The sequence below is a fragment of the Grammomys surdaster genome, unplaced genomic scaffold (assembly GCF_004785775.1).
Source record: "Grammomys surdaster isolate TR1022 unplaced genomic scaffold, NIH_TR_1.0 332987, whole genome shotgun sequence".
Taxonomy (NCBI): domain Eukaryota; kingdom Metazoa; phylum Chordata; class Mammalia; order Rodentia; family Muridae; genus Grammomys; species Grammomys surdaster.
The window spans coordinates 7099-34499 of NW_021628173.1; the positions used below are offsets into that span (position 1 = coordinate 7099).

General features: G+C 46.4%; 1 protein-coding gene and 1 long non-coding RNA gene across 2 annotated transcripts; one reads left to right on the forward strand and one right to left on the reverse strand.

Annotated features, from left to right (window-relative positions):
* Positions 1 to 259: 259 nt before the first annotated feature.
* On the reverse strand, positions 260 to 26928 carry LOC114616688 (G protein-activated inward rectifier potassium channel 4). The gene is made up of 3 exons (XM_028762121.1): positions 26737 to 26928; positions 4579 to 5517; positions 260 to 576 (listed from the first exon to the last, which is right to left on the reverse strand). Exons 2-3 carry the CDS (start codon positions 5513 to 5515, stop codon positions 260 to 262), a joined length of 1254 nt encoding a protein of 417 aa, XP_028617954.1. The 5' UTR covers positions 5516 to 5517; positions 26737 to 26928.
* Positions 7184 to 8487, forward strand: LOC114616689. Its single transcript, XR_003710673.1, has 3 exons — positions 7184 to 7307; positions 8222 to 8309; positions 8449 to 8487. It is a non-coding gene; the product is annotated as an uncharacterized LOC114616689 (long non-coding RNA).
* Positions 26929 to 27401: the final 473 nt, after the last annotated feature.

Sequence of the window (27401 nt, forward strand, 5' to 3'; positions counted from 1 at the left end):
AACTCTTGTCAAGAATCCCACTCTGGTGACAGCTAATGTTCTCACTCACAGAGGCCTAGAAAGCACTTCTCAGAAAGCCTAGGCAAGGCTACTTTCTTCGAGGCCCTGAGGAAGAGATTCGAGGCCTCAACACACTGTTCCTCTCTGTAGAGCTCCCATACTCCTGGGGCCCCACAAAGCTTGTTCAACTAATTGGCCTCTCTGGCTTTCCAGGCTCCTTGGTGTCTGGCAAGAAGAGGCTCTGGGTAGCACACAGATTTCACATTGAGCCCCTTGTTGCCTGGGACACACTCAGCCCATTGGGTTCATCCTCTTCATCCTGCTCAGCCTCTTTCCCAGCCTCAGCACAACCCCCAAGCAAGGGAGGACTGGGAAGGTACTGGAGGAGCCGACCGTTCCGCTTCATTTCCGCCAGCTCCTTGGCACAGCAGCTGGGTGTGTTGGTCTCATAAGTGTCGTGGAAAGTGTTGTAGTCCACCTCATAGAAGCCCTTTTCCAAGGTGAGAACTGGTGTGAATCGGTGACCCCAGAGCACCTCTGTGTCCATGTAAGAGCTCCGTGCTTGGCAAGTCATGCCTGGGGAAACAGAAGCCACATGCATTAAGAAGCATCCATCCATCCATCCATCCAGCCAGCCAGCCACTTATATGTACGTCTATACATCCAGTCATCTATTCATCTGTTCCATCATCCATCTACTCATGTAACTATGTATTCATTATCTGTCCATCCATTTACTCAATCAAACCAATATTGGGCCATTAAATCATCTGTCCATCTATCTCTCTGTAGTGGCTTAAATGATAATGGCCGCCGTAGGCTCATATATTTGAATATTTGGCTTCTAGCTAGTAGACTGTTTAGGAAGGATTAGGAGGTGTGGCCTTGTTGGAGATGTTACTGGGGGTTGAGAATTGAGGTTTCAAAAGCTGATGTCGGGCCCAGTCCCCCCACCCTCCTCTCTGTCTGATACCTGAAGATAAGATGTAAGCTCTCAGCTACTGCTCCAGCACTATGCTGGCATGCCACTGCCATGATACCTCCCATGATACAAATGGACTAACCCTGTAGAAACTGTAAGTAAGCTCCCAAGTAAATGCTTTCTTTCATAAATTGCTTTGGTCATGGTGTCCCTTCACAGCAATAGAAGAGTAGGTAAGACACCCTCCATCCCTCCAACTATCTATCTAGTCATCAATTCCTCCAACAATTTTTCAAGCATCTCTTGAACTTCTTTGTGTCAGGGACCTGGAAGGTGAGGCTGAATATGAGATGATCCCTGTCCTGGAGGAGCTCAAACTACTATGAGGGAAGAAAACAACCAATGAACAAGTGAGATTCTAGAATACACTTCTGGATGTTAAAGAGAGTGGGGGAAAGAAAATACGTGCAGACAAGGACATCAGTTTTGAAAGCGGCATTTAGGAGTATCAGGCTGAGACTGGAAAGGAGGCAGGACCAGGGTTTGAACAAGATAAGTTCAGGGTGAGGGAACAGAGAGAAGCAGGCAGACATCACAACACAGGGGAATAATTTTGGGTGGACATACACCGGAAGTGTGTACACTCATGAACACATACATGTATCCACAAACAAGCATGCATACACGTACAGGAAGGGGAGCAAACTAACACCCAGCCTGGCTTCTAGATCTGAGGATGCTCCAATGCATCTAGTTCTCTGAGCAGCCCTGCCATGGCTGGGTTATTTTTAGGTGTTGCTTCCTCTCCTGAGAGGGAGGGCCGTTTTGTTTATGGATGAGGAAGCCTCTGTGCTTAAGGTCACAGAAAAACAAGTTTTTATTTCACATTCTATCCAAGGAAAGACTAACTTGTGCTCTTTAGATACTGAAGGAAAGCCTTCTCCAGGTCCCACTTAGCTCCTCTCCAGTTCCCACCTAGGCCTTCTCCATTTCCCACTCTAAGCCTTCTCCGGTTCCTAACTAGGTCTTCTCTGGGAGAGGGATCATACAAACCAGAGCAAAACCAAAAAGCTGCTTTCCATTCACCTGAGCCTGGGTCCCCCAAAGCATCCGTCTCTTTGCTCTCAGGGTGATACTTGCCCGACTCAGGACTATCCATTCAGGCCTCACCCTGGTTGTATACCAATGAGCCCAGCAGAGGTAAAAACACCCAAGCTGGATACTGGCCAGTCTAGACACCCCACTCTGTCCCTGCAGGCTTCTGAGACTCTGAAAAGACCCTAGCACAGGACTCCTACAAGAATACCTGCAGAGGTCCCATAGGACTCTTCCTATTGTTCTTTCTGTTTGTCCTTTAGGGAAATGGCATAGGCTAGCCTTTAGCCAGAGACCCTGGCTGCTTGCAACTGTTACCTTTCAATGAACATATCAGCTCTGAGTCTCATCTGTGGCACTCAGTTAGTTTTCCCACCAGCACATGATACCGACCCTCTTCATTTGCAGACAAGACAAGCACATTGCTCAGACTCACATAGGAATGATATGGAAGAACTATGCTGCTCAAACTGGGCCTGAATTCATGCCAAGGCTGGGTTCCATGAGCATGACAATGGAACAACTCAGGTCATTTGTGAGTAGGTGGTCTCAGTGTCCCTCATAGTTCCACAGAGAACATAGATTAGCTAGCACAGGTTGTGTTAGGGCAGGATGGTATAGGATAGGACTTTCAGGGAAATGTGAGAAGATCGGGCAAACTGGCTCAGCACCTACTCCCTCTGCTGGGTGGTCTGTGGGTGCTCTCCTATGGCACAGCTGGTCGTAGAGAACACATCACCAGGGATTCATGAGACTGTTTATGGCTGATCCTCTCTTCAGGACCTCAGAGAAGAGCTTCTTCCCTAGAAAATGGTCCTATGTTCTATGCTGATCGTGTTACCAAGGACACACTGACCCTAGAGTCCCCATGTACACGAATCAGCTTCCTGCTTCCTGACTGCCCTCAGCCCCAGGGGCTCCTCCAGCTGCCACCATATGCTTCCTGGCTAGGCTCCGGCCCTCCAGCAGATGGCCAGGCAGCCTTTGGCACAGTCCCTAGGGCCTGCCATCACCCTGCCTGACTCCGACTTGGAACTGGGAAGGCTTATAGAGGTCCTGTCTGAGGCCTCCAGCCAGTAACCAGACACCCAAGGGCTGACAAGGTACGCTTGTCCACCTTTAACAAGCCTCTAACATCTTAGGGTCCAGTGTGGTGTGTAAATAAAAGCTGGAGACTTGTAACTGAAAGCCGGAGTATGAATGCTTAATGTCCACCTAGGCCTTTTGGGGTCCAGTATCCGTATCTGTAAAAGGGATGAAAATCAAATAAATACTATTTGCAAGGTTTTGAAGCGGATGTAGTATTCTGAGCCTGGGTGACTTTTGAACAGGTCAGCACTAGCATTAGTACACTGCTCAGTCCACCTGATGAAATAAGGAGACAGAAGGAGAAGGAGGGTGGATACAGCATCTATCTGATGGGCTCTCCTTCCCAAGAAGCAGGAGGGCTGACCATGAGGGTAATGCCTGTGGCTTTTAACAGATCCGGAGGGTAGATCCTCTTAAACAGAAGGGTTGTGGGGGAATACCTGTGAACTTAAGAAAGGCTGCATACTGGGTACTGTCTGAACTAGCTAATTTTGTAACACAAGCCAGAGTCCCCTGGAAAGAGGGAAATCTCAAATGCCTCCATCAGATTGGTTTGTGGTGTGTGTGTGTGTTGTTGGTGTTGTTGTTTTGTTTAATGATTGTTGTAGGAGGATCCAGCCCTCTTAGATGATACTATCCTGAGACAGGTGGGTCTGTGCTGTATAAGAAAGCAAGTTGAGAAAGCAAGAGGGAGCAAGCCAGTAAGCAGTATGCCTTCATGGTTTGTATGGAGTTCCTGTCCTGAGTTCTGCCAGTGATGGACCTAGAAGATGAATAAAGAATAAACCTTTTCCTCTTCCAAGTTGCTTTAAGTCAAAATATTTTATCACGACCCCGACAGGGGTTGTATATCCTATGTCCTGAATAACAGATGTTTACATTATGATTTGTGACAGCAGTAAAATTATGAATTATAAAGTAGCAACAAAATAATTTTATGGCTGATGGGGATTACCATAACATGAGAAACTGCATTTAAGGATCATAGCATTAGGTAGATTGAGAACCACTGATGTATAAAGCTACGAAATCTCACTCTAAAACATTGCCACCTCTCTTACTCAGCCCAGGTTTCCACATCACTTCATGCATGTCTTAGGACAGGAAGCATTTTGTCCTATTGGACATGAGGGCTGGCTCTGGGATCCTCCTGGCTTGGTAGTGCTTTTTTACATTTAAGCTTCTGTTTCTAAACCATGAACTTCTCTTTTATGGAGGTGTTAGAGGCCCAATGTTGTAATTCGTATTTAAAATCTAGAACCATGCCTAAAAGGTGGTGAGTCCAGCCCGTGTTAGCTATTGCAGGTGCTCTATCTTGGGTAACTGCTCCTTGGGTCACATTAGGGATAGAAGTACCCTCACTGTCATCTTGGGATTCTTGCACACAAACTTGCACCTGCGAGAGCCCCAGCAGGCTAAACTCCACGGAATAGGAAGGGGATCATATAGTTGAGGAGGGCAAAATGTCTTACCTGTTGCTTCTACCATCCCTTCTAGTATGACCACGACTTCGAACTCTTCCTGTTCCAGTTGAGCACGAGACATCTCCCAGAAAGGGCTCTTCTCATTGATCTCGTGGGAGATGATGAGCGGAGAGACCAGGAAGAGGCGGTCATCACCGGTGTCAAAGCCCACGTTAATGTCAGTCTGGTTCAAGGGGATGAATTCCCCTTCTTTGGTCTGCCGGGATTTGATAAGCTTGGCACGGATGGAGGCCTCCACGATATGGGAGTTTCGGAGGTCCCCTACCCGGAACATGAGGCACAGTTTCTCATCCCGCATGGAGATGACGGCATTGTTGGAAAACATGAGGGTCTCTGCTCGCTTCTTTGGCTGGCTGATCTTTACAAACATACACCCCACCATGAAGGCATTAACAATCGAGCCCAGGATAGCCTGCACCAGAAGGAGTATGATCCCCTCTGGACACTTCTCCGTAATGACTCTGAAACCATACCCAATGGTCGTTTCTGTCTCAATGGAGAACAGGAAAGCAGACACAAAACCGCTAAGGTTTTCAACACAAGGGATCCATTCTTGGTCACCCACGTGATCCAGATCACCTCGGACATAAGCAATGAGCCACCAAATGAAGCCAAAGAATAGCCAGGTGATGGTGTAGACCATGGTGAAGACCAGAAGGTTGAAGCGCCATTTGAGGTCCACCAGGGTGGTGAAGAGGTCACTTAGGTAGCGGTAGGTTTCCTGAACGTTGCCGTGGTGCACGTTACACTTGCCTGTCTTCTCCATGTAGCGCTGACGTGGCTTCTTGCCTTCTGCCAGCAGGCGGGTGCGGTCCGTGGCAATGGGGATGTAATCCCGAGCCTGTTTGGGAATCTTCTTGTGGTCCTGGGAAGTGACTCCTATCTCCATGTCTTGATTCACAGCATTCCTAAAATCACCGGCCATAGCTGAGATACAGTGAATGAAAATGACAATAGTATTAGTGAAGTGCTCTGCCCTGATTAGTACAGATTTGGAACTGGAGGTTACTTCCTTCTGGGAACTCTCACGGGATTGTCATTTATAATGACATTTACAATTTATAATCTAGTCTTCTGGAGTTAAAGATTGCAATCCCCATTATTACTATTTTTTAATATGTATGTATGTTTTGCCTGTACAGGTATGTACAACATGTGCATTCCTGTGCCAATGGAACCAGAAAAGGCATCAGATCTCCTGGGCATGGAGTTACAGACAGTTGCCAGCTGCCATATGGGTGGTAGGAATGGAACCCAGGCTTTCTCCAAGATCGGCCAGTGTTCTTAACCACTGAGACATTTCTCCTTCCTCTCACGTGGATTTCTAATATTTTGTTAGGATAGAAGGTCCTCAGGAACAGGATTTTGTGCCTTTTCATTGCTTGCTACATTCCAGACACCTGGGATAGATTATGTGACACACACTATGGTTTAACAGCACCACCGTGTGAAGAATGGAAGGATGTATAAGAAAGCAGGGGAAGATCTGAGGAGTGTATGAAGGCTGATGTTGGATTCCTACTTACCTGTCCCCAAGCCTGTGCTGTCCTTTAAAATCCTCTCTTTCCTTTCTTTTTGCTGGGGATCCTCTAGCAGCTGACAGAAAGGATGAGGCAGCATGTGTCTGGTTCAGTGAGTGGTCACTCCTACTGTCTGAGTGGGGAGCCTGGCCGTCTGAGTGCTTATTGAAATGACAGACCACTGTGTAGATGCACCCGTGAAAAATCTGATCTAGTTAGTCCTGAGCAATTGAGACAGATGGATTGTTCGTACCCCAAGGCTTTCAAAAGGACTGCTTTTAGAGGGCATGCCACTTCAAAGAGACACATGGAGACTTGGAGTGTTCCATCTATTGCCTTCTTGGCATTCTACACAAGCCCACTTAAAATGCTTTGAGACTCTGATAAAGACAGGGAAGAATGTGAACCCCTCTGGTTACTGAGAACAGCTTACTGGGGGTGGGGGTTGGGGGGGCAGGAGCTGAGCTAGGAAAATGCAGCTCCATTTTCTTGTTTAATCCTACCACAAGTGATGAGATGGTTATAGCCTGTCCATTTTTCTTTTACTGTTAAAGTTATTTTTGTCTATCCTTTATTTTAACATAGTCTCAGGTTGATTGGGAGGCTACTGTGTAGCCCAGGCTGGGCTCAAACATGCACATTCCTGTTGAGGCTGTGGTGGTGATATGGCTGGGGTATGCCACCATGCTGAGCTAATCTGTCCATTTTTTTTTTCCAGTTGAGGAAATGATGCTTGAAGCAGCATTTAGCCAATATAGGTTTGGAATCCGGTTTTACCTTGCTCTAGCCCAGAGGCTTAACCCTAAAGACATGATGGTATTCTGTGGCTCAAACTTTGGATAACAGACTGCTAATTTCAGAATTTTCTTTGAGCTCTGATCCTGGCATATGACACCATAGGGGATCCTAGGTAAACATTTTTCCTTGGGTTTCACAAGAATACTCTTTCTTGGGTGTATAATTCTCACAGGCCATCATTTTCTTTGTTGCACTGACAAAGAAACAAAATATCTTTACCCCTCTGGGACCCCCTGAGGTAACATTTTTCTCCTGCAGGCTTGAATCCAGCACACACTCTGGACATTCACCCTGGGCTTTGGTATGTTTCTCTTTGGAATCCAGTTGCTGGCACTCTCTTGTGGGAGGTTCTCTAATGCTGGTTTTGAGGATTTTATAGAACTACTTGGAACCATTCTGGTAAGTGTTCTATAAACAGATAGGTAGCCAATTAGAAATTAGCAGGCTTGGCAGACGTGAGGTTTGGAACGCTTTTTTATAATCAAGATCATGTGACACCTAGGGCAGGAACTGTAGGGCTCTAGTTATTAGTCAGAGGAACAGGACCTGAGTCAAATCTGGTTCTTCGATGGACATCCTAATTCTCTGAGAACATCTGTTTATAACTATTTAAAAGCTGGTTTCAGGTCTACTAGTGTGTATTCTATACACACCAGTGCCAGCTCCTGTAAGAGTCAGTCAAAATTAGCCCACTAATCATCTGGACAGGAAAATTCCTCTTGGAGAAGATGTTGTACTAGTTAGCTTCAGCTGTCAACTTGACACTTTTTAGAGTCACCTCAGGAGAGCGTCTCACTTGAGAGACTGCCTATGCCAGATTGGCTTTTGGCCGTGTCTGTGAGAGACTGTCTTGACTGATGATTGGTACAGAAGAGCATAGCCCACTATAGGTGGCACTATCCTTGGACAAGTGGGTCTGAGTTATATAAGAATGCTAGCTGAACATGGGCCAGGGAGCAAGTCAGAGATTAGCTAGCAACCAGTATTCTTTTGCTTCAAGTTCTTGCCCTGAATTCCTGCCGTGATCTCAATGATGGAAGGTGACTTGAAAGTTATAAGCCAAATGAACTCTTTCTTCCCACAAGTTGCTTTTGCTCAGAGTATTTTATCAAAGCAAAAGATCATGAACCCAAAACATCTGTCTATTTCAGGTCTACTAGAAATAGTGTGATCTGTCTACAATATACATTGACACAATGTTCTTTTTGTTCATTGTTTGTTCTTACCCCTTGAGGGTGTCCTGTGCTACTTTGTAATAAACTCTGTCTTCTAATTATATTCTCTACATATTGTATGAATTCTTTTTGGCACAGATCACAAGACTGTAGAGATGAGTGGGGACAATATCAAAATACCAATGACATAGACCACTGAACCATCTGCTCCCATTGGCCAACCAAGGTAATTTTGGCTATCCTGAGAAATCTTATGACTCTAGCACATCTTTTCCTTTGCCACCTAGGTGGCTACAGCAATTTCAAGGTAACCTTTAAAAATGTCATATTGAAGACTCATGCTTTCAAGGGGCCATTTGTTTCAGACATCCATTGGCCATTTCCACACTGCACACAGCCACCTGCTCCCTGCTCTCAAATGTGGCATTTACAAAGATAAATGACGGAAGAAGGAAAACGTGTGGACCATCTTTACGGAGCACTATTTAGGATTTTGTTCCACCCCTGGGTGAGTCTGTGTACCAAGAATCTGACCAGAGATTCCTAAAGCTGGTGACCCCAAAGCCCCTGTGCTCCTGGGGATCCAGCTGTGATAGCCCACATAGGTTCCAACTGAAGTGTTGCAGTGAGTTCTAACCACACATGCTGGGCAGGGCTACAGCAGGGCCATGAGAATGGCTAATCTGGGCACATGGGAAAGTGTACTCTGCCTTCAGCTCTGCTGATTTTCTGTATCGTTTCTTTACTATTTTTTTTCTTAAATACCCTTCATGCCATCTTATAGGAGAGAGCCCGGTGGTGTACTAGAAGCACAATGGTATTTTCTAGGACACCTCTGCCCATGTCTGAAAAAGTTTTGCTCTACGAGAAGTCTGCAAGTTTCTGAGTTAAGAGCCATGCATACAACTAAAATATTCCTTATGGCATCCAGAGTGTGATGACTAAGTTGTAGAGTCTTTGGTCGGGTTAAGAACTCTGTAGGTCATTAATGAGATAAAAGTTTGGGCTTCTCTATGAGGATGTATTCAGAGAGATAAACCTGAAGAGGGGAGACTCACCCTGATTGTAGACAGCAGTACCCCGTGGTCATCCCAAATTTAATCAAAAAAGGAAGGAGACAGCAAACTGAGCCCTGGAAGTTCCTCCCCTTCTTTGACTTCTGATCTGCCCCAATGTGAGCAAGTTCTCACTGCTGGTGGTTCCAGCTGCTCCTCCGGCTGTGTCTTCTCTGCTGTGATGGGCTACACCTTCAAGCCCAAGCAAACTGTTTCTCCTGTAAGTTACCTCCAATCCAGTGTTTGATCATAACTACCAAGGGTAGGACTTGGATTTGAGCTCTATATGCACAGACTCGCTCTGTGGGTCATTGAAAAGACAGTTTTATCTGTGTCTGCCTCAGTTTCCCTTGCTATATAACTCAGCTACTGTTTTCTTCCCCCCCCCCTTGCCTGAGGGGCCATTATGGGGAACACTACAAAGGATACAAATATTAGTAAAATGCAGTCCTGTGCCAGATAATAGTACTATGATCAACAGCAGACTGCATAGACAACACTGGCCCCCTAAGACAATGTCGTACAGTAATACAGCCTGCTCTTGGCTGTCTTAATTTGTATAAACAAGCTCTACAAAATCACCTAATGGTGCGTTTTCTTCAGACTATATCTGTGTGGTTAAGCTGTATGACTGTATAAATTTATAACCTCTCCCACCTTGAATTTAAATGGAATGTAATGCTCAATTATCCCAAATTTTAAGCATACAGAGAGAAGAAACATCTAAAATTCAAGCACATAAATTCTCAGTGGTGTTTACAATGTGGGCATTAAGCTGCTTGACCATGGAACCATTATTACACAGATTTCTTTAAAACTTAAAAGCAGGCTGGTCCTGGAAAATCCTGGCCTCCATTGCTTGTGTGCCCAGCCATTCAAAGAGATTTTCAGGGACAATATGGGAAGACTTAAAATCAGGTTCTAGAATTAATTTTACATTCATTAATTGTGGAGCTACTAAAGTCCAACCCCTGAGCGGGGAGCTAGACACAGAGTAGTGGAGCAGGCAAACACGGGCTCAGCCTACCATCACATCTCAGCCCTGCTTCTTTGACTCCATAGTGTGTACAGAGCTGTGTGTACCAGCAAGGGAGGCACAAAGGCACAGGATGGCCAAGAGGCACGCTGAGTATCCTGGCTGCTCTCTTTAAGCCCCTGATCTAACTGAATCCTATTACACCTGGTCACGCTGTCACTGCTCATATCTTCTGGTTGCCCCTTTTGCCTGTGGATGGGAAGAGTTACTAGAACACACTGAAAGGTCTCCACAAAGACAGCTTCAAGTCCTGCAAAGAAGGTTAGTCCCTTTGATATAAAACACAGGTGAAGAGACTCAGAAGAGGCCAGATCAAAGGAGCTGTATTTGAACTGGTGCACAAGTGAAACTGACACTCGTTAAATAGACCTTGGGGCAAAGGATCCCCCGAGACATCCAGCACAGTGCAAAAAAGCTCAGGACCATGGGGTGGTCTAGGATGTCAGGAGTCCAGGAGTCTCTGTGTAGCAATCTGATAAGAGCAATACTCGCTTTTTTGGACAGAACACTGGATTAAGAGTCTTAGTTTCCCACCTATGAAAATGGGAGTCACAAACATCTTACTGGATTCTTCCTTTCTCTTTCTCTAACATGTGGTAGGTTACCATCTGAATGCTTTAAGATTTGGGACATGTGATAGACCACATTAGAGAAAGGCATACAGAGGAGGATGTACTCATGTCCCTGTTTAGAGATCTGGGTACTATACTGGGTAAATCTGATTAAGTGTGCTAGGTATTTAGAGAAGCTTTGAAAGCAACGGAGACCATCGATGGTGGCCAGGAAAAGCATCATCTTTGCTCAAATGTAAGCTTTAAAACATCAGATGAAAGGGTAGATGTTTCAGAGCTTTACTGAGGCCTATTAATGGACCATAACTTCCTTCTAGTTAAAAAAGTAATCTGTAGTCCAGATCTGCAGTAAATATTAGAACATGATACACTATTATCTCCTCCTTTGAGAGTTAATGTTGAAGCTGGGCATGGTGGCACATGGCTTTAATCCCAGCACTTAGGAGACAAAGGCAAGGGCAAGCAGATTTCTGTGAGTTCTAGGACAGCCCAGTCTATATAATAAGTTCCAGGACAGCTAGGGTCTTGTAGAGAGACCCTGTCTGGAAAATAAATAAGGAAAAAAGTTAATGTTGAGTCACTGGCCAATGGGATCCTTTAGATTTCCCTTCCAAAACATCACACTTGACTACTTATACTCCATACCCTTGTGGTAAGGCTTGTTGTTGAAGACAACACTTATGTCAAACATGGAGAAATTGACCTGGTGCCCAAATGGAAGCTTCACCCCTACTGACTAACATTCATGTTGCTGGAAGGTTCTCCACATGCTATCAGAGGAGAAAGGTAATCATCAGTATCACTCAGTGATATAAACTCTGCAGCCTACAACAGAGACCTGCCTGCAAGATGGGCAATAGTGGCACAAATGTAATGGGTCCTACCAACCACTTCTTCAAAATTGGATTTAATGACTACTCTATAGTATTAATCCATACTGGACACTGCTAAAGAGGCCAAGAACTAGACTAGATAGACCATGGACCTTGGAGGAAAACATGCTACTATTATCGTGCTAAAGAAACATGGCAATAAAAGCAATAAAATGATTCCTAATAACGTATTACTGAACCCATAGGCCTGTGCATTGCTCAACCTCATGAGAGAAGCTTCTTCTTGCAGTGGTTTGGAATTAACACAGAGACCCACAACTGCATAACCTGCAGGAAGTAAAAGACTGTATAGTACTCAGTCCTAATGAGATGTCTTTATCAATACCACCCCACCACCCACCTACTCACCCCCACCACCACTAAGGATTAGGGATCTTTATGGAAGAGAAGGAGAATGATTATAAGAGCCAGAGGTGTGGATGACTCCAAGGAAACTGTTTTCCAGACACAACGGAACTAATACATATATGAACACACAGAGGGTGTGGCAGCATACATAAGACGTATATAAGTTCAAGCCAGACAAATATCCCAGCAGCGAGAAGGGAAAAGGACACAAAGTGCTATCCCTAACACAGAAACTCTTCCCACCTGATGTCTGCTGGGAAGGTGAAACTCAGCGAGAAAAGAACATGAAGTTGGGTGGGGAGGGAGGTGGGTAAAATCTGGAAGGAGTTGGGGAAGGGGAAAGAATATGATCAAAATTTGATATATGAGAAAATATAAGAACAACAAAAGAGTTAATCCAGCTAGGCCTGTCAGTCACTGGACAGGAGACTATCCCACAGGAAAGCTGATTCTGGTGAAGGCTTGCTAAGTCAATTTAAGGGACAATTACCTCTAATGGGAAGGACACACTTATATTCCAATGTGGCTACTTTTGACATTTCTGCCGTGGGACTGGAGAGGTGGCTTATTGGTCAGGAACACTGGCTGTTCTTCCAGAGGCCTTGGGTTCAATTCCCAGCACCTACATGACAACTCACAACTATTTCTAACTCCACTTCCAGGGGATTCAATGCCCTCTTCTGACCTCAGTCAGCCTTGTCTGAATATGGTATACAGACATACATGTATGCAAAATACCCATAACATAAAATAAAATGCTTTTTAAAAATGCTTCTGCCATGTGCACTGCTAACCCTGCCCAGTTTTCTAAGTTCTAACTAAACAACGAGAACAATCACTTTTCCTTCTCTGTATATCATTTGTTTGTTTGTTGCTTGGTTGGTTGCTTGCTTGCTTGGATACCATCCGAAATCCTACCTCTACATTCCCTGACACTTCAGCCTACAGCTCCTCTTGTTTCCACCACAGAGCTGCTTCTTGAATTCTAATGTAAATGGCATGGCTATCTTGCTTCCTCTCACCTATCCTTTCTTCAGCTTGTCTGGCCTAGAGGTTTTCTTCCAAACTCGAATAAAATGCACCTAGAGCGTCCTTCTGAGTCTGTGTTTAAACTCCTTTATTAACAAGACTAAGGATCTACAAGAAGAACCCCAACTTCCTCGTAACTACTGCACTGCAGTGTTAAAATATGAAAATGCTCCAAGCAGGTTGGTGGCTTGCTCCTCTCGAATGTGCCCTGATTAGCATGGAGTGTTAAAGGCACTATAAACAGTGTCTATATCCAGTACAGAGAAGAGCATTTAACCAAGCAAAATTCTAAGTGCCCCATGATCTCTATTCCTATAGACACTCCTTGAAGCCCCACGACTTGGGGATTCTGCTCCCATGGTTGGTACAGTTTGAAGGTGATGTCAACCTGGTCTAATTATAGCTACCCTTTGAAGATCTTGGCTTTCCTAAAAGGCAGGAGTCAATAGGTCTCTTCTTTTCTTTAAAGACAGAAGGGTCTATACAGCAAGAAAGTGACTGCCTCTGGGAACACAGAAGAGATGGCTCGCAAGGCAGCCACAATCCTACAAGGACAGAGACTGTATGTCTCAGATCCCTAGGAGGAGGGAAGAGGAAGTTCTCTCTGTGAGAACTGAGCAGGGTCATGATCGCTGCGTGGCTGCACCTCTGATGCTAAGTGGATGCTGTTCTGAGACATTAGGTATGTGGTCGTCTGCTGTGGCAGAAATGGAGACAGGGCAGAGCTAGATGCTCAACGTAGGATCTACTGGCCACTAACCAGGTCACCTCAGTTCACAGACACTAAGTGCACCACTAGTCAAGGAAGGTGAGCAGGGAGTCCTAAGGTCAAGGACGGGAGCCTCGTGACCCCATGGCCTCCATATCCTTCATAGTGAGGGAGACTGTCTTTGTTTTGCAAAAGGGGAAAACTGGAGCTTGACAATCTCACCAAGGGCGCATGATGTGATTATTATTTTTAAGCCTCCCCCCAACCCCCAAGACTGTGCTGGTGAGTAAACTCTGTTTGTAAATTCAGATTTCTCCACTTTCCACACCACAGATAGGAACCCCTTGCCTCATCTCCCAAGACAGTGTCCGGAGAACTCTCTTAGAATGTTTCCTTTTGGCTGGTTTACTTCAGGCAGAGCTGAGGCAGAGACTGTGAGCAGTTTCTCTGAGGCTGGTCTGCACAGTCTATAACAGCTTGCTTGCTTCCTGTTCCTGAGATGCTACCCTTTACTGGGAACCTCCAGCAGCAGATGCTTTGGGGAGGAAGGGGCCTCATGGACAGTGGGGCCAAGAAAGTCTTTTCCGGAGAGCAGCTCTGAGGAGGTGAGCATTAGAATGTGATCCCCGAGCAGGGAGTTTGGGAGCCCTTAAGATCTGAAGCTTCAGAACTCAGTGAGAACCCAGGAGTACAGAGACCTGAGGCTTTCAGCCTGGCCTTGCAGAATGTGACAGATGGAGGTTTTTGACACCCTCCTAGCCCAGAAGGCTAGGCATGCCTACTGGGACAAAACACGAAGGACATGGTGGTACACACCTTTAATTTCAGCACTCTCGAGGCAGAGGCAAGTGGATCTCTGAGTTTAAGGACAGCTTGGTCTACAGAACCAATTCCAGGACAACCAGGGCTACACAGAGAAACCCTGTCTTGAAAATTCAAACCAAACCAACCAACCAACCAACCAACCAAACAAACAAACAAATAAACAAACAAACACAATTCTCCTCTCATATCTTTTCTGTCCCCCAGTCTGCTGGTGGCCGCCCAGCTGTCAGGAGAAAAGTCCCAGATAATTACAGACTTCTCCGGATGGACACAGAAATCATGGCAAGACTGCCAGACGCCAGGGATGGATGTGAAGAGAAGACAGAAGCACTGTCCCTGAAACAGTGGATTAGCAGGGCTCGGAGTTATGGGTGGGGGTGGGTTGGTACAATTTACTACTGGGTAAGGTCCATTCTCCTCACTTTGTGGTCTCTTCCTTAATGAAGGCCCAATCTATGCTCCCCCAGCCCCAAGAGCCTGTGTGTAAACCACACCAAAAAATTGGCTTTTCCCTAGGGGCTAATCTTGATTTTCCAGCTTTTCAAACGTATTCTTAAATTGAAACACTTTTTTTTTTTTTCTCAGTCTGAGGCTTAATGGCACAAAGACCAGCAGAAATAAATCTTTAAAAACCCAACAGGGACTTCACTGAGAAATCTCATCATACTGCAGCAGTTGAGTTTATCAACTTAGGTGAGGTCTATTCTTGATTTCCTGGCTGGTATGTCTAGGTGAATTTGGGTCATAGCACATAAGGTACTAAGTATAAAAATTCAAGGGAACGAGATGCAAGACTTTACCCAGCCAGCCAGCCAATTAGTCAGTTAATGAGTTCCCACTGAACACCTGTGTTTTTCTGGGCTTTGGAGGTAGAAGAACCTAGAAGCTCACCACACCAGCTTTGATATGCCTTCCATAAATGGAGCTATTGTTGGGTCTGGGGTTTTTCCGAAATTTGAGTCCGCATTTTTTTCCCAAGGTATCCCAGTGACATCATTGCTCATGGCCTTCAGTATCTTCCTGAGAGACAGGGCTACCTCCACCCTGAGTGCAAAGGGCAGCCAGCTCTGGTTCCAGGGATCTCTAGTAGGCAAGTGAGTAAAGACTACAACTCTATTCTCTGCTTTCAACCGACTCACAGGACTCCTGAGAACACAATGACCAACAGGTCAGCTCTGTAGAGAATGACATGAAATCTAAGGCAGAGTTCTTAACTTGGTGTGGCTGAGGAGGTGAGTGAGGGTCAGCAGAACTTTCATACAGAGAGTGCCTACAGGAAACAGAGCAACACAACCTTGACATGAGGGCCAAACAGGAATAATGGCTCAGGTATCCAATACCTAGCCGGTTTCTGTGCTGGGTGCCTATGTACTGTATCTTCTCACACACACCTATGAAGTTTAGTTTGATTTTGAAATCACAAAAATCACAGTCAGTTAGCAGCTTGCTTAAGACTGCAGTGTCTGAGTGGCAGAGCCAGGTTCCTCTTGACATGCTCTGAGTGCTGACTGCTCCCCACCAACCCTCAGAGTCCGACCGAGTTGCTCTGTGCTTTCATGGCTTCAAGACAACCTGACCCAGCTTGCAGTCAGATGGACAGACACCTGATCTGTGTCAGGAAGCCAATTAAGATTGACTGCTGTGTTTCTCAGGCTGTCAGTGGCATGGCTGCTTCTTTGCTTGTTCTCACCGGGGCTGTCTTCTCTGCCCTCGCTCTTCCCTCTTGATATCCTGTGAGCCATAGGTCAACATCCCAAGTGTCCCTCATTGTTCCAAGGAGATTGAGAGCCCCTATGGTTTATGGACCATCAACTCTTCTGACAGAATCACTAACTCTGCCCTCTTTTTCCTCTAGGAAGTGTCTGCTTAGAGAGCAGATCCTACAAAGGAGACCATCAGCCATAGTTACAGGTTCCATCCTAAATACCCATCCCTGGGTTACTCTTCATCTGGGTGAGTCTGCCTCTACCAAGGAGCCAAGGCAAATACTTCACTCCTCCTGAATACTCTGCTGAGTGCACTGTGCATGCTGGCAGCAAACAGAAGCCAAGATGAGTGACGACCTCTGCCACCTACAAAAGCAAGTATGAGAGGCCACTGAGTAGCTGCTGTGCTGGGCTCCCTCTGGAAGGACACTGCATAGCTACTTATCAGACTGATGCAAATTGCAGCCTTTCTCATATTTTAATTCACATGTAATGTTTTCTCACACCCTGTTTTACATCTTTTAAATATGGGGACTCACCATCCCAGGCTGTCCTCCAGCCAAAGAGGATCTTGAACCTTCTGATCCTCCTGTCTCCACCTCTGGAGTGTGGTTGGGATTGTATGTGTCTCCAAATCTAGTTTGCATTGGATGATTTGTATAAAGACTTGAAATACTTGATTCTCTTTTAGTCTAGGAAAAAAGCAATTATCCAAACAGATGGTCAATGGTAAACAAAAATGTTCCAAGTTTGTGGGACATGGAAAGGCATGGTGGGGACTGTAGCAAGCCGTGTACACGTTCACTTCTGGAAGGATTATGTCCTGACAGTATTCTAGAAAGTCTGGAAGTGAAAAGATCTGAAGACGAAGCTGGGCATGGCGGCAAGTGGCTCTAACCCCAGCACTGGGGTGCCTGAAGTAGAGGGTGGTAAGTGTGAGTGCAGTCTTGGTTGCATAGCAAGTCCTTGACAAGGCTAGGCTAGGTAATGGGACTCTGTCTCAATTTTTTTAAAAAGCAAACTGAAAGCAGATATTCTATTTTATGTGGTGATAATGAACTCAACTTTGGAAACACTGTGCAAGGTAAAGAAAAGATATCCGCGGGGCATGGTCTGTCTTTTGTCTTTAGGCTGTTTCTGGGCTACTGAGCTGGAGAGGGTCCTTCTCCTCCCAGGAAAGGTAGATTGTACTTTGAGTGATGATGATCCTGGGACTAAGGGCTCAAGTGATGCACATGTCTTCCTCAAATCTTTTCTCTTCTCTTCAGTGCCACAAGCAGCAGCAGTCAGTCAGGGCAGAAGAAAGCAAAGGCTTCAGTCTGGGCATACTCCCCAATAGATAAAGGTCATGGGCTGTCTCCTTTGTTCCCACCAGCCCTGCCTACTCCCTACCACCTCATCCTCCCAGTCCATTCTGCCATGCAGTTGGCTTGCTAGGGCACCCTCTACCCCAAGAATGTACCTTTTCCTCACCAGCCAGCACCTCTTCTAGAGGGCTGCAGAGAGCCCACTAGGCACCCAGCCATGGTTCTGCATTTTACTAATGGTGGTGGTGGTGGTTCTCAATGGGAAGCGAGTTCTGATTGCAAATGCAAGCCCTTCAGGGACGCTGTAAGCACAAGAGAGTAGAGCAGGCAACCTCTCTGCTACCTTCTGTCTCAGATGCAATGGATGCCGATCACTAGCAGTCAGTCATGGTGGCATAGAAGGACTGTAGAGCTGAGTGCAGGTGTCAGTGCTTATACCCTGGGTGCTGCTATTTACCAGGGGCTCATGAAAACTCAGGAAGTGTGCGGTTTTCTTATCTCTGCTCTAAGCAGAAGGTCCTAGGCAGAGGCTCTCCCATAGCCATTGTGATAAGATTACATGTGGCTTTAGAGGAGAGTGAGCATAGGCCATGCGCCAGGAGCAGGGCAAAGGGCACTCAGTGGAGTGTAGAGCCAGGGACAATGTGACTCTAGGAATAGCTGGTGTCAGAAGGGACATGTCATCACCGTGGGCAGGGCTATGGTTGCTGGGGTCTGGGCTGAGAAGAGCTCCATAAAAGGGATCTGTGAGCAGAAGCCTGGGCTAGCTGAGGGCTCCTCTCCATCAGCTCTGCTCAGACTCAGTCCTTGGGGATGTGTCAGGCTTGCCTTCTCTTCTGCTCAGGATGCCCCCGGCCTGCACCCTAGCTGCCTCTGCTCCTCAGAGGAGAGCCCCCCAAATGGATTCATTGTAGGCCAAATTACTGTTGAGTCAAGATGGGGTGGAAGGCAGAGGACTCAAGTTGCTGCAGTTACTCAGCTGTGCCTCGTTTGGACTTATATACCAAGGCCAGAGCAACATCATTAGGGCATCCTTAGAAATGGGCGTTTGTGGTGTGGTCCCCATGGCTCCAGACTCTTCCCACTTTATTTTAAACATGTGTTCAGTGTATCTCTTGCAGCATGTAATACTGACTTCTTTACAGAAAAGCTCTGGAAGTGATGTGGTGTGTGTGTGTGTGTGCGCGCGTGTGCTCAGGCAAGTGCACACACTGACAATTCCGAACTGGGGGCTTTACCTATGTTAACTTGACAACACTGTGTAGAAAATATTATGTGTCCATTGTGTAGATGGAGACTGGGCTTCAGAGCAGGCAGGGAACACATTGGAGGCCATATAACAAGAAGTAGAGCCCAGCACTGAGCTGACTCTGGTCTGACTCCAGAGTCCACGCTTCTCCATTAGAATCTAGTGATCTTGGTTCTGAATTCTAATTCTGCCTCTCCTGGCTGCAGCTGTTCTCTGGGTCACTTGTTTTCCAGTAGGTCCCCACCCCTTGTCTCTTGCCTTGTGGAAACTGAAAAGTGCCCATGGAAATCATGGACTGAGGAACTGTTTGCCATCTTATCAGGTGATCCTATCTCGCTAAATCCCAGTGTAACATCCCTGCCCCCTTCACTTTAATAGGCATGGGTTCAGGGCAGGTGTGGTATGAAACAACACTGACTGGCATAACTATGATACAGACTTATCACTATGGGATAGCAGTGGCTTCTGCGGTTCTGTTGGGTTTTTCCAAAGTTCTTTCACTGGCACATGAGACTCTGATAACATTAGTAGAGATCCAGAGTAGAGGGACCCGAGAGAACACAGGTACTGCCCCTCATTCCTGGGAAGCTGCTCTCAGAAACATGGAGGAAGTAATGGGGACACTGAATGGTTCACAGCAGGCCTCACAGGTGGCCCTGACTTCTAGCTGCACAACAAAAGGGTCAGGTGGCTCCATAGTAGCACCAGAAGGTGAGCTTGGGGTCTTCAGAGCCTCGGGCTACCCAGTGAAGGTGGTAATTGGCTGCTGGATGCCACAACTTCCTTAGGTGATTCCCTATCAGCTGTCTAAGGAAGTCATAAAGCCTCCTACATCAGCTTCTGGGGGCTGGAGAGAAATAAGAACCCAATTAGAAGTGCCGAGGACTAATCACTGGGACATCTTGTCATTATAGAGAAAAAAATACTGAGAGTTTGTGATTAAGATAAAAAGCAGAGAAGGGACTAAGTAGTGTTTGTAAGCTTTTTAGGAAGACAGCCTTTCTCTCTGCAACTGTGAGAGAGGAGAGATCTAGCATCCTCCTTAGGGATTTCAATCCTTCAAAGTAAATACAAAGACAAAAAACAATGAGTTAAAAAAACATTTAAGTACATCCATGGGGAGGACTGACTGGCAGCTTCCTTAAACTGGGCTATTTTATGGCTTGCCCTGGAGAGCTGCTGAGGGTTACCCACAGCTCCTCACAGCCATTCAGTTTGATACTTGGCTGTGGTGTGCTTGCAAATTCCACAGGCAGTTCCCCACCCCCAGTCCCCTGCAGAAGATGCATGATTTATGTATAAAAGGGCTTGAAAGTCAAATTAATTCATTTTATATTTACCCCACATTTGTATCCATATTTTTTTCTTTTTAAAGTCTGCCATGTCTATGAAAGCAAATAGTGTAATTCTAATGCATTTCTTATTTGTAACCCTGCACTGTATGAATTCTGCATTAAATAATAAAGAGGATTAATAATTAAGTCAAAGTGAAAAACCCTTGTTTCCTCACTAAGGCCTGGGGTAGGGGGCACAGATTTCCTGGGCTGGCGCCAGTTTGTGAGGTATGACTAGAGAGTATCACACAGACCTGCAAAGAGGAAACAGCAAGACAGCAGATGAGGTGAATATACAAAGGTTTATGTGAAGGTGAAGAGCAGCATTGGGTGTGAGAGGGGAGCAAATGGGCCAGGCGTGGGGAAAAACCAGGGAGCCAGAGTACAGGAGGTATGGCCCCCAGAATTACAGCTGAAACCTACTGGGTGCATGTGGGTTCTGTACACTAATTACTAGCATTTCTTCTAGGCTCTGCCCCACAGTTACCTGGCAACAGCTGGGTATGCCCGACTCACTATAAAAGGGGCTGCTTGCCCTCTCCTCACTCTCTTCTCTTTTTTTCTTGCTCTCTTCCCCTCTGTCCCTTCTCTCCCTATTCCCCTCCCCACCTCCATGTGTTTATGGCTGGCCTCTACTCCTCTATTCCTCTACTCTCTCTCCCTCTCTGTCTCTACTATCCCTTCAACTCTCCTCCCCATGGCCTAAATAAACTCTACTATATACCAGTTGAGTGGCTAGTACCTCAGGGGGAAGGGATAACTCAGCATGGGCCTGCAGAGGCACCCCCTTCCTCCTCAGCACCATACTGCGCCACCATCAAACATATTCCTTCCTTTTGTTTTTATAGAACACATCAACTACCAAGCTAAGACTTCTTCACTGTGATGGCCCTGTCTAGGCTGACCCAACCTTGAGCCTACAGGAGGAAGGGAACAGAGACTCCACATCTAGTTTCTCTTTCCTTCTTTCTGCCCATACAGTGCTAAGGATGAACCAGACTTGCTGCATGCTAGGCTGTATCACTTTGTGCTAAACTGTGCAAATCCTGATTTCAGTTTCCAATCTGATAAATAGTCACAGCCCAGTGTGATCAGGCCAGCGGCCAGGTCAGCCTCAGCTGCTTGCTCTGCCTGGACAGACAGTGGTCCCTGCCCTTCTCCACCACACGGTTCACCTGCCAGGACAGCCTGTGGAGGAGCCAAGCATGAGAAGACTTGATGGCCCATGTGAGTTACAAGTGATCGTGAGCTTCCAGATACAGGTGCAGGGAACCAAATTCCATTCCATCCAAAGAGCAATACGAGTTCTTAACCACTCTCTATACATCTCCTTGACTTTTTTTTTTTTATTTAACTAAACACACCACTACTATATGACTTAGAGATTGTATTACTGGGCAGTTATTGTGGGGAAAAATAGAAACTTATGTCACATAAAACCAGTTCATCAATAGTCACAGAAGCACTGTTAATAACAGTTCTGAACTGTGACCAACTCAGACGCCTTTTAATGGATAGATGACTATATAAACTGTGATGTTTTCATACAATGGACCTTCAGCAACAACACACACACACATACATACATACATACTACACACATACATACTACATACATACATACATACAGACTACATATATACATACATACTACATACATGCATACTACATACATACATATTACACACATACATACATACTACACACATACATACATACTACATACATACTACACATACATACATACTACATACATACATACTACATGCATACATACTACATACATACTACATACATACATACTACATACATACTACATCCGTACATACTACACACATACATACTACATACATACATACTACATACATACTACATACATACATACATACTACATACATACATATACACAGAGAGACATACACAGACACAAAGGAATTCAAATCTCCAAGTAATTGTATTGAGTGAAAAGCCAATCCCCTAAAAATGAAATAAGAGGCAGATTAGTAGCTGCCAGGGTTGAGAGGTGGGCAGGGTGACTGGGTACCTATGTGGTGATCTGGAGAAACATACAAGATCTCCATGTATATGGAAGAATAGGTTTGTAGCCAACCATTTCAGTTTTGCCATATGTTCGTAATGAGAGAAAGCGGGTAAGGATCTGGTAGTGCATCCTGATGGTTATTGCTTACACTGCACACAAATCTACAATGATCTAAAAAAAAAGTAGTTTAATAAAAGAAATGAGAGAACGATGAACGTAGTTTTTAAAAATATAGGTGGGGGTGGGGGCTAAGATACGAAGGCCCTGAGGGACAGGGTGATCAAAGAGAGAGGACAAGGGGAAAGATAAAAGGTGAGGAAGGCCAGAGGTGTGTGTGTGTGTGTGAATAAAACGGTACTGGTGTGAGTGTTTATCAGAAGTGGAGGGAGAGGCAGAGATGAGGCGGGGCTAGGCTCCCCAGGACCGACATGCTCATCCCGGGGTGCCCCAATTCTCAGGCTCTGCTCTTCATCTCGTTCCCTTACTGTCCTGGGTCTACTGGTACTCACTCCTCTGCAAGCCACTCCTCCTGGCCAAGCAGATCTATTTTTGCCAGGCCCTATAGACGCCTTCCCTGCACGCCTTCATTGAGGCTGCCCTGCTAACCACTCTCTACCTGTGTCTCTTTTGTCACCTGCCAACTAGGCTGTAAGTCACACCCCCTCACAGGGTAGAGCAGGCAAGGTGTACAAATGAGTCTGTCTTCTATCTCAAGAGCTTGCATAAGGCAGGAGCTTCCCTTGCGGTCTGAAGGGATGTGAGTGACTGTTAAGGTTCACGTGACGAAGATGGGTTTACAAAACAAGCAAGCCCACCTGACGAGGGCAGGGAAGGCTGCTCTTCAGTGAGGTTTCTGTGCTGCTATGAAAGTTAGCTGGCTGTCATGACAGTTTTTCTTTGTAAAGGGGCCTAAGGACCTGGACATCCATGGTTTCTCTTGCATTAGAGACAACTACCTTCTTAGGGCAGAGATAGTATCATATATGGGTCGCTCTTCTGATCCACTGTCCACCAAGCTTACGTATCAGAGCTGGTATCAAAATGGCTGAGGGATGGAATCTTAGAACACTGGCTCAGTCCCAAATGGCAGCTGAGTCTGTTTGGTTCTCGCTTTGCCCCTTTCCCACTAAGATCTCCCTAGTTGTAAGATTTGGGAGCCTGGGATGGGAAAGAAGCTGAGAGACAGGCAGCATTCCCAGCCTAAACAGATAAGTCAGGGCCATGAGGAGGTTCCTGCCAATCCCAGCCCCTCTCTGTCTCCTTTATCATCTCCCAGAATCTCTGGTCAGCCTATGCACTTGCCCTTGGAGACCAGGAAGAGCTGTTGCTACCTGCTAACTGGTCAGATTATCCCTGACCTTTGCTCCCAGCCTGCTCTGGTCTGGACTGACAGTAGAACTTAATATTTAAGCTCTAGCCGGGATCTCCAGGGTCCTGTGTTAAAGGTTTGGTTCTGACATTTAGCTTTAACACGGCTCTTGGCAAAGTCTGATGTCACCCTGGGCTCTGTTGACAATAATAGCTCCCTTATCAGAAAGTCAAGGTAGGAGTAACTAGACACCCAGGACAGCCACCCAGTTCCTCCCATTGCATTTCCTCTCCTGGCTTTTAAAATAATTTCAAAGAAATACACTTCCTAAATTGTTTTAGAAAAAAAAATACATGCAGGTAATTTTATTCAAATTTCTCCTTGTAATTCTTTTTATCTAAACTCCCATTCTCCTGTCTCTAGAGGGGAAGAAAAGGAAGACAAAGAGAAGGGAAACTTTCTCCATGGCTGACAAGTGTCGTAGTAGTCAGGGGCCCCTCAGAAACACTGCCTCTCAGTGACCATTTCACACACAGTGAAAAGCTTAATCTAAAAATGGCCACACTGAGCCACCCATAGGTCCCTGCCCCACCACTCAATTTTGTCCTATTGTCCTCCACCCCCAGTCTAAAAATCTGGTCAGTAGTGGCTTGGAAAATACCGGCAAGCTTTAGCTAACGTTCTCTTAAATGGAAAACAACCCTGCCCAAATGATTACATTTGAAAAGCTCCAACAATTATTTATTCCTGGTGCATTCTAGGTGATCATCTGGATGCTGAGCTGATTTTAAATAGCGTTCGGAAGTGGATGGAGTTTTCAGGTATTTGAACTTCCAGCATACCCTCCCGTGGTGGCTTGACCCCAGAAGGTATTCAGAATCTCAGCATCATAGAAGGGAGTGGGAACCAGAGACTGAACACAGTGCTATGTAGTAAACTTCATCACAGATGACCACAGTAGCCTTAGAAGGCTCCTCAATTCAATTCATGGATCACAAACCCAGTCATACACTTGTCAGGTCCCTAAGGGGACCTCGCAGCCTGTGTATCATGTGCCAGAGGATGTAAGGCCAACAGAATGCAATCACAAGGATATATTGTTATATCCATCTGACCCACGAAAAGAGGTGTTCTGAATATCCAGGATGTGGAAGGCAGCCTCAGAGGACTCTATCCTGGGGAATCCTTCTGAGATCTAACTTTATACAGAGTAGGAATTTCTGTATTGGGACAACTCTGGACAGAGGCAGAAAGCTCTGGGCAGAAGAGATGACCAACTCCATTCATCTCCTGCTCTCCCTCCTGCCTTCTCTCCTCCCACAACTGACCTGCTTGCTAGATGGAGCATAGAACGCACTCATTTTATGCTTAAAGCAGATGTGCTCTTAAGCAAGAAATGCTGCTTCTGAGTGCCCAGCCAGCAGTAGGTAGCCATCTTGGAGAGGCTACATCAGAGTGATGGGCACTTTTTTCTGTCAGACAGCTAGGTTGTAAATATGGGGAAGATCCTGGGTGTTGTTGGAGGATTAAGTTATCTCCGTGATAGTACCTCTTCCATGGTCTGATACTGCCATGCTCCCAAGTACACCCTGTCCCCTAGGACTCCCACTGGAAGCTGAGCCTTTTCCTGTAAGACTAGAATATTCCAGACCTGTTCAAAAGTCTATGATCCCAAGGAGTCTAGCCAAGCCTTTGATGGTACAGCTCAATTCAATCCTTTTTATAAATCTCACAGCATCACTTTGCTCTGTTCACCTGCCAGAGCCTGGGAAACCCTGGGATAGAATTCAAGACTGCATTCATGTGAACCAGACATGGTGGCTCACGCCTCTAATCCCAGCACTCCAGAGGTGGACAGATTTCTGTGAGGTCAGTCTGGTCTACATAGTGAGTTCTAGGCTAGGCAGGTCTGTGTAGTGATAGCCTATCTCTCAGATAACAAAGGAGGTGGAGAGAGACTGTATCTAATCGAAGGTATGGATCCCGGGAAGCTAGAACACCTTACAGTGTTAGTCTTTAATAATAAGTTCAGGATTTGAAGCCAGGAGCTGGTGAGGACTGTGAAGATTAGAACCTCCCTTTAGGGTCCAAGAGGATCCTTTTGCTTTAGTTCCCTCTAGAAAGCAAGACAACCTAGTTCTGCCCCACAGGGCTTGCATCCAGGGCTTGCAACCCCGTCCCGGCTCAACATCCTGGTTCTGTACGTATTAGCTGCTTTCCCCTACTTCTCCAAATGGATTCCCATGCCCCGTGTCACCAGCAGCTTGCTTATGATAAAAAATTGCTATACTTTGGAGTCAGATACTGATGAGAATCTCCTGTTGTAAGCTCAGTTACTCACCCTCTCCGGGTTTCCATTTCTAACCTGTGGAACAGGATTGCTAGTCTCTGTTTAACTGAGAAGAGTCAGAGTGAACATGCACGTTCTGACTGTTTGCCTGGTGTTTGATAGGGCCCTGGGCTCTTGGTATGGATACTGGGCAGGCTAGAGCCTCCTCCACTGCCTTTTGGGAATATCTCACGAAATTTTGAGGAGCTAGCACTGAATGAAGTCTGCTTCACAGTCCCAGGAAAGAAAAAGCCCCCTCCCAGTGGCCTGCCCTTGCATTTGAAGGAGACCCTGACAGAATCAGGGGCTACGGAGTAGATCTCCAAGGAGAGACACCTTCAAGAGAAAGCTACAGTGTAATTGTCTTCCTCCAGCTTTTATCTTTAACCCTTCTTTTGAATGATCGCAGAAATGTTTTAAAATGAAAGAAAGCATATAGGTAGTGACCAACGCTGACAGGATTGGTACTACAAAAGCACTTTCCCAATTTGATTAGAAAGCAGCTGGGGCGGAGAGTCTACGGTCCAGGGGTTCTCCCTACCCGACCATCTCTGTCAGCACTTGAAGGTAGAGAGCTCTTTCTGGGAGCAAGGTTCTCTTTATCTCCTCCCAAGGCCTGGCCAGGCAAGCCAAAGATGGAAGGTTTCCCTTGCACAGGTATCCGGGTCTGGTGCTGGGAGCAGGGCGTTTACAGTCTTGGGGAGCCTGGACTCCTCATCTTGGGGCGGCCGGCAACTAAGGCCAGTTTCAGTTTGATGAACTTCGGACCGCCGGATCTTGTCCACATCCCGTCACAACCGGACAGGCTCCGGTAGGGGGAAACCTGTTTAGAACCACAGGACCCCTAGTGAGGGTCCGGCTTGGGGAGTCCCTGGACTGAGGAGGGACGCAAGGGAAAGGAGACAACTTACTTGTAAAGCTGAGAGCTTCTCTGAACCCTTGGGGCTAACTTCTGGCGATCCTTCCAAGGCGGTGCAGCTGGCCCTCAGGATTCTCCAGGGGATTCCCTAGCCTCAGGCATTGCCGACAATAGGGCAGCCGCCCTGAGCCACTCTGGTGTCGCAGGTCCAGCTAGCAGAGGCGTCTAATCCCCCGCCCCTTCATCAGTCTGCCTCGCCCTTCTATCTAGAGAGAGCAGCGGGAGGCTCTCTGCTGTCCCTCTCCTCTCCGCCCTCCTCTTTTCTCCCTCCCCATCCCCTCCGGTCCCCCCTCCCCCGGTTCTCCTCCCTCTGTCCCCCTACAATTGAATCTCTGGATTGAACGCGATTTAAAGGGCCACAGGCAAAGGAGAACCACAAGGAAAGGCAGCAATGGGGGAAATGCGTGCACAACGTGGTATATGATGGAGATGGGTGAGAGCTGTTGATCGGGGGTTGCAGTCACTTAGGAAGGAGTCCGGTGCTGGATGCCGGGAGGAGAGAGCAGGCAGCCTCCTCCCTACTCTCTTGTCCACTATTCCCTCTTCTCCCTTGGTTCACCACCTCCCTCCAAGATCTCCTTGTTGATGCTTCCGTGCTTCTGGTCAGAGACCTGCGCCACCTATGTGAGTGTGTGAGAGCCTCCCATGTGTATGTGG

What these genes read in the sequence shown, in the direction of transcription:
- LOC114616688 (XM_028762121.1), bottom strand. Translation starts at nt 5,515, where the DNA reads ATGGCCGGTGATTTTAGGAATGCTGTGAATCAAGACATGGAGATAGGA. An exon ending in AGGGATGGTAGAAGCAACAG is followed by an intron (nt 577 to 4,578) that starts GTAAGACATTTT and finishes CTGTTTCCCCAG; the next exon opens with GCATGACTTGCCAAGCACGG.